Source organism: Lactuca saligna, chromosome 7 (assembly GCF_052625555.1).
Source record: "Lactuca saligna cultivar CGN05327 chromosome 7, ASM5262555v1, whole genome shotgun sequence".
NCBI classification, from domain to species: Eukaryota; Viridiplantae; Streptophyta; class Magnoliopsida; order Asterales; family Asteraceae; genus Lactuca; species Lactuca saligna.
The window spans coordinates 148933007-148936965 of NC_136423.1; the positions used below are offsets into that span (position 1 = coordinate 148933007).

A 3959-nucleotide genomic window follows, 5' to 3' on the forward strand; every position below is an offset into this window, starting at 1 on the left:
TCATAGTATGTGAGTTCGTCAAATAGTTTAGGGTAAGAGATGGGATTTTCTCGCACCTTGAGAGCTGCGGTAATAGTATTGTAATCATCTCCCAGTTGGGAGAGAATGTGAATCGTAAGATCTTCCTCTGAGATTGGACTTTGAGCAAGGGTTAGGGCATCAGCAATAGATCGCATTTCATGTAGAAATTCAATGACAGATCGAGTACCTTTAGGGTTTGTAGCGAGTTTTGATTTCAGAGAGATGATGCGAGACCTTGAGGTGGAGGCAAAACTTGAATGAAGTCGTTCCCATGCTTGGTGTGCTGTAGATGCAGAGGAGATGAGGGGTTGGATGGAATCGGAGCAGCTTCCTAGGATTGCATTGAAGATCATTTGATCTTGACGATACCAAGGACGATATTCTGGATTGGGAATGGGTTTGCCCTCTTTGTCGTTGATTGTTTCTGAGGGTTTGTTGGATTCACCAATGATATGGTCTTCAAGCTCAAGACTGATGAGCGTTGATTCGATTTGTTTGTGCCACACTGGGTAATTGTTGGGGGTAAGTTTCGTGGTTAACTGAGTGGCAGCAGTGATTTGAGTCTGTTTGTTGGCCATTGAAGAACCCTAATTGGGATGAAGAAGAGTGGTTGGATCGAAGGACTCGTGAGAGTTAGGAGTGCTCTAATACCATATAAAGGTATGGAAATATGAATTTTCGTATTCCGATTACATACGTAACATTACAAATGAGATCCTTTTATATCCAGAATATAATCACAGCTGTAGGTACTAAACTAGGAAAGAATACAGGTAAAATACAACTGTATATGACCAATTATTTACAATATTAATCACAGTACAGATATGAAAGATACGTGATATCTCATTCCTTAATAACCCCTTGTACTGGGTCCATTGATGATGCCCAAGAAAGGGAGAATGTTTATGAGGGGTATTCTTATCTTGTGAGGAACAAGCTTGTTATGACTCTAATACAACTGAAGTTGTTAAAGACTCTAAAGATGAGGAGGAAGAAAGTGATGATGATGACCATAATAACACAAGGAAAGTGATGGTTCTGACTCTATTACAATTGAAGTTGTTAATGATATTTTTTTTAACAAAATGCAATCTATATTAACTTTTTAAGTCATTTTTATATATTTTGATTTTTCTGTTTATGTTATTTAAGATTGTTATTTTGACATTTTAAATCAAGAGGAAAACCAATATCGAAACGATTAATCAAATAATTTTCAAGTTGTCTATTTAATCCTTGGCAGGTTATTAATTATTACGATAGAAAATTTATTGAATCATTAAAACAGTTATGCATGGGAATCATGCGCTATGTATTATCGATACAAGAGACCTTGTAATTTAGAAAATGCTCATATGTCCATCGGAAGCAATTTCTCTTTATTTATAGTCATCTAATGCTTGCTGTTCAAGAAAGATGATCGGTCCAATCAAATGCCCGGAGGAGGCTGTCCGCCTTCCGCTGGAGGTGGCTGTCCGCCTTCTGCCGGAGGTGGTTGTCCACCTTCCGCTGGTGGTGGTTGCCCCCCTTCCGCCGGAGGTGGTTGTCCGCCTTCCGCCGGAGGTGGTTGGCCGCCTCCAGGAGGTCCCGGAGGATTCGGTGCGGGTGCCCCATTCCCAGGGGGAGCAGTAGAGGGAGGAGTAGGAGACGCCTTGGCACCACATTTGGAGTAGCAAAAGCACATGTATTTCGCTTCACGTTGATGACAAGCTCCATGTTCTGCACCCTCCCACTCTATGCATTGCTTGTCGCACTTGACTGTGTCTTTGCACTTCCCAAACCAGGTCTTGCTTGGCTTTTCACATACTTTCGCCTTCACAGTCGTGATTTCTATTCACACCATTTCAAATGGATTTTAGTTAACAGAAGTTTTGTTAGATGAGATATTAAGTAGAAGAAATGAAAAATACGTATAATACTCATCTACTATTAATCCGGTATATAATAAGTTTTCGCTTATCTTTAAAGTTGTTTCGTTACTCTTCTGTCGTTTATCTTATGCCGAGTACTGTTACCTTGCAAAACCTTTACATTTTTGGAAGGAGAACTGAGTAATACTCCATTATTTACAAGGAAGACAAAACCGCTATAGGTTTTTTTTCCTATTTTAAGTATAATAATAATGCACCATACAACGAAGACAAAACCGCTATGTGTGACGTTTTTTTTCCCTAAATAATTCTTATCACGAGGCTAAGAGAAAAACCGAAAGCAAGAAATCAGTCGTTCTTGATTAAAATCTCTTGTATTTATTATAAACTTATTACTAAATGGTTTGCGAGGGAATATATAGATACCGAGGCTTTTGAGTGGCAGATTTTCCATCACAAAATACGGAATATAGTAAATTTTAAGAAAAACATTAAAGATATAAGGAGGTTCTCTTTCTGTTATTTCTTTATCATAGCACAACTCTATTCTTAATAAATGTCATGCGTTAAAAAGGCGATTAATCGGAAAGCTAAGAGAGAAAAATATGTTTGATTCAGCACCTGATATAGCAAAAAAGAAGACGAGTAGAAGGAATGCAAAAAACCCAACTGAACTTCTTCCCATCATTTAGTTATGACGAAGATGAATAACACTTAGCTACGAGTTCGCCTAAGAGAGGTCGAAACGACTGAACTATTTATAAGAGAAGGAACAAAAGCGAAGATTACCCGAAATTTTAAAAAAGTAAATCATCAAATGACATGGCATCCACACGTGTTTTTGATATTGATAATGATGCATATTTTTTCATTTAAAAAAAGAAAAAAAAATAGATTAGTTGGAAAAATTAGCCACAATGTTCAAGAAGTTAATTTCATAATAAGGATTTTTTTTGTTATATTTTTATATAAAAGTATTCATCTGTTATTATTGTTATAATTATTTCGTGAATATAAGTTTATTATTAAGAACATATACACGAGTTTCCAAATACTATCTGGTCTAATGGTAAAGTGTGACTCTCTTAAATAAGAAGTTATTGATTCAGATCTTTTAGAAGACATATATGATATTTACAAAAAGGTTAGATAGTTTGTCGTTTCAAAATAATAATAATAAAAACACTTAGAAATTATATTTAAAAAGTAATGTTGAATGTTAAAATAACAAAAAACAAAATTATAATAATAATAATAATAATAATAATAATAATAATAATAATGAGATTGACTAATCTAACCAATATAAATATTCTTTTTTATTAAAAATATCTTTCTTTTTTTTGGTAAAATGATAATATATTCCGGAACTCATCTTTCAAAAGTAAATTATGAAATTCCAGACTAGTCATGTCGGAATGACGTTATGGAGTGTCTTTTTTATGTTTTTATTTTATATTAATTTCAAATGATGGTTAATCTGTAATATCATCATTTATGTATGTATTTTATGTATTTATGTGTTTAATTATAGTTTGCTGGTCTTTTCTAACTTTATATGATTATTAGTGAAAATAACTCATATTTTCTAAATGATTATGAAATTCCATGAAACAAAAAATCTACTACAAAAACTAATAATCGCACAAACTTATATATGTCTAACAATAACTTAATGTGCATATAGATCCTTACTTTTGCCCGTGTACCCCATGGAATATATTTAAATCGCATTCAATATGACTTGGCCTTTATTTTTGTCTGCATACCCCATGGAATATTTCTAAATCGCCATCGATATTTCTTCGCTCAACTCTTGGTGCAGCTCTATATGCTCACTAGTTAACCAGCGATTAACCTTTTTTTGGAATCAACATAAGAAAACTTCACAATTTCCTTTATCTCCAGACAACTGTAATGTGTTTGTGCCCTTCACAAAGGTAAGTTTGAAAATTGCAAATGGGATTGCATCAGTAGTGCCCATTTGGCTTATTAAAGGAGATGTATAGTTGCATAAAAGGTTGGAAATAACTAATCATCATATAAAATTTTCTGATAAGTGAA

At 34.2% G+C, this 3959-nt stretch overlaps 1 protein-coding gene across 1 annotated transcript; it reads right to left on the reverse strand.

The window, feature by feature from the left end:
• Positions 1-1225: 1225 nt before the first annotated feature.
• LOC145005851 (major pollen allergen Art v 1-like) lies at positions 1226-2650 on the reverse strand. Its single transcript, XM_078964967.1, has 2 exons — positions 2517-2650; positions 1226-1854 (listed from the first exon to the last, which is right to left on the reverse strand). Exons 1-2 carry the CDS (start codon positions 2581-2583, stop codon positions 1454-1456), a joined length of 468 nt encoding a protein of 155 aa, XP_078821093.1. The 5' UTR covers positions 2584-2650; the 3' UTR covers positions 1226-1453.
• Positions 2651-3959: the final 1309 nt, after the last annotated feature.

Bases quoted from the DNA above. Each gene is read 5' to 3' on its own strand.
- LOC145005851 (XM_078964967.1), bottom strand. From the start codon at position 2,583: ATGATGGGAAGAAGTTCAGTTGGGTTTTTTGCATTCCTTCTACTCGTC. The intron at 1,855-2,516 runs GTGCTGAATCAA...TGGTGTGAATAG, and splicing joins CTTCTTTTTTGCTATATCAG to AAATCACGACTGTGAAGGCG.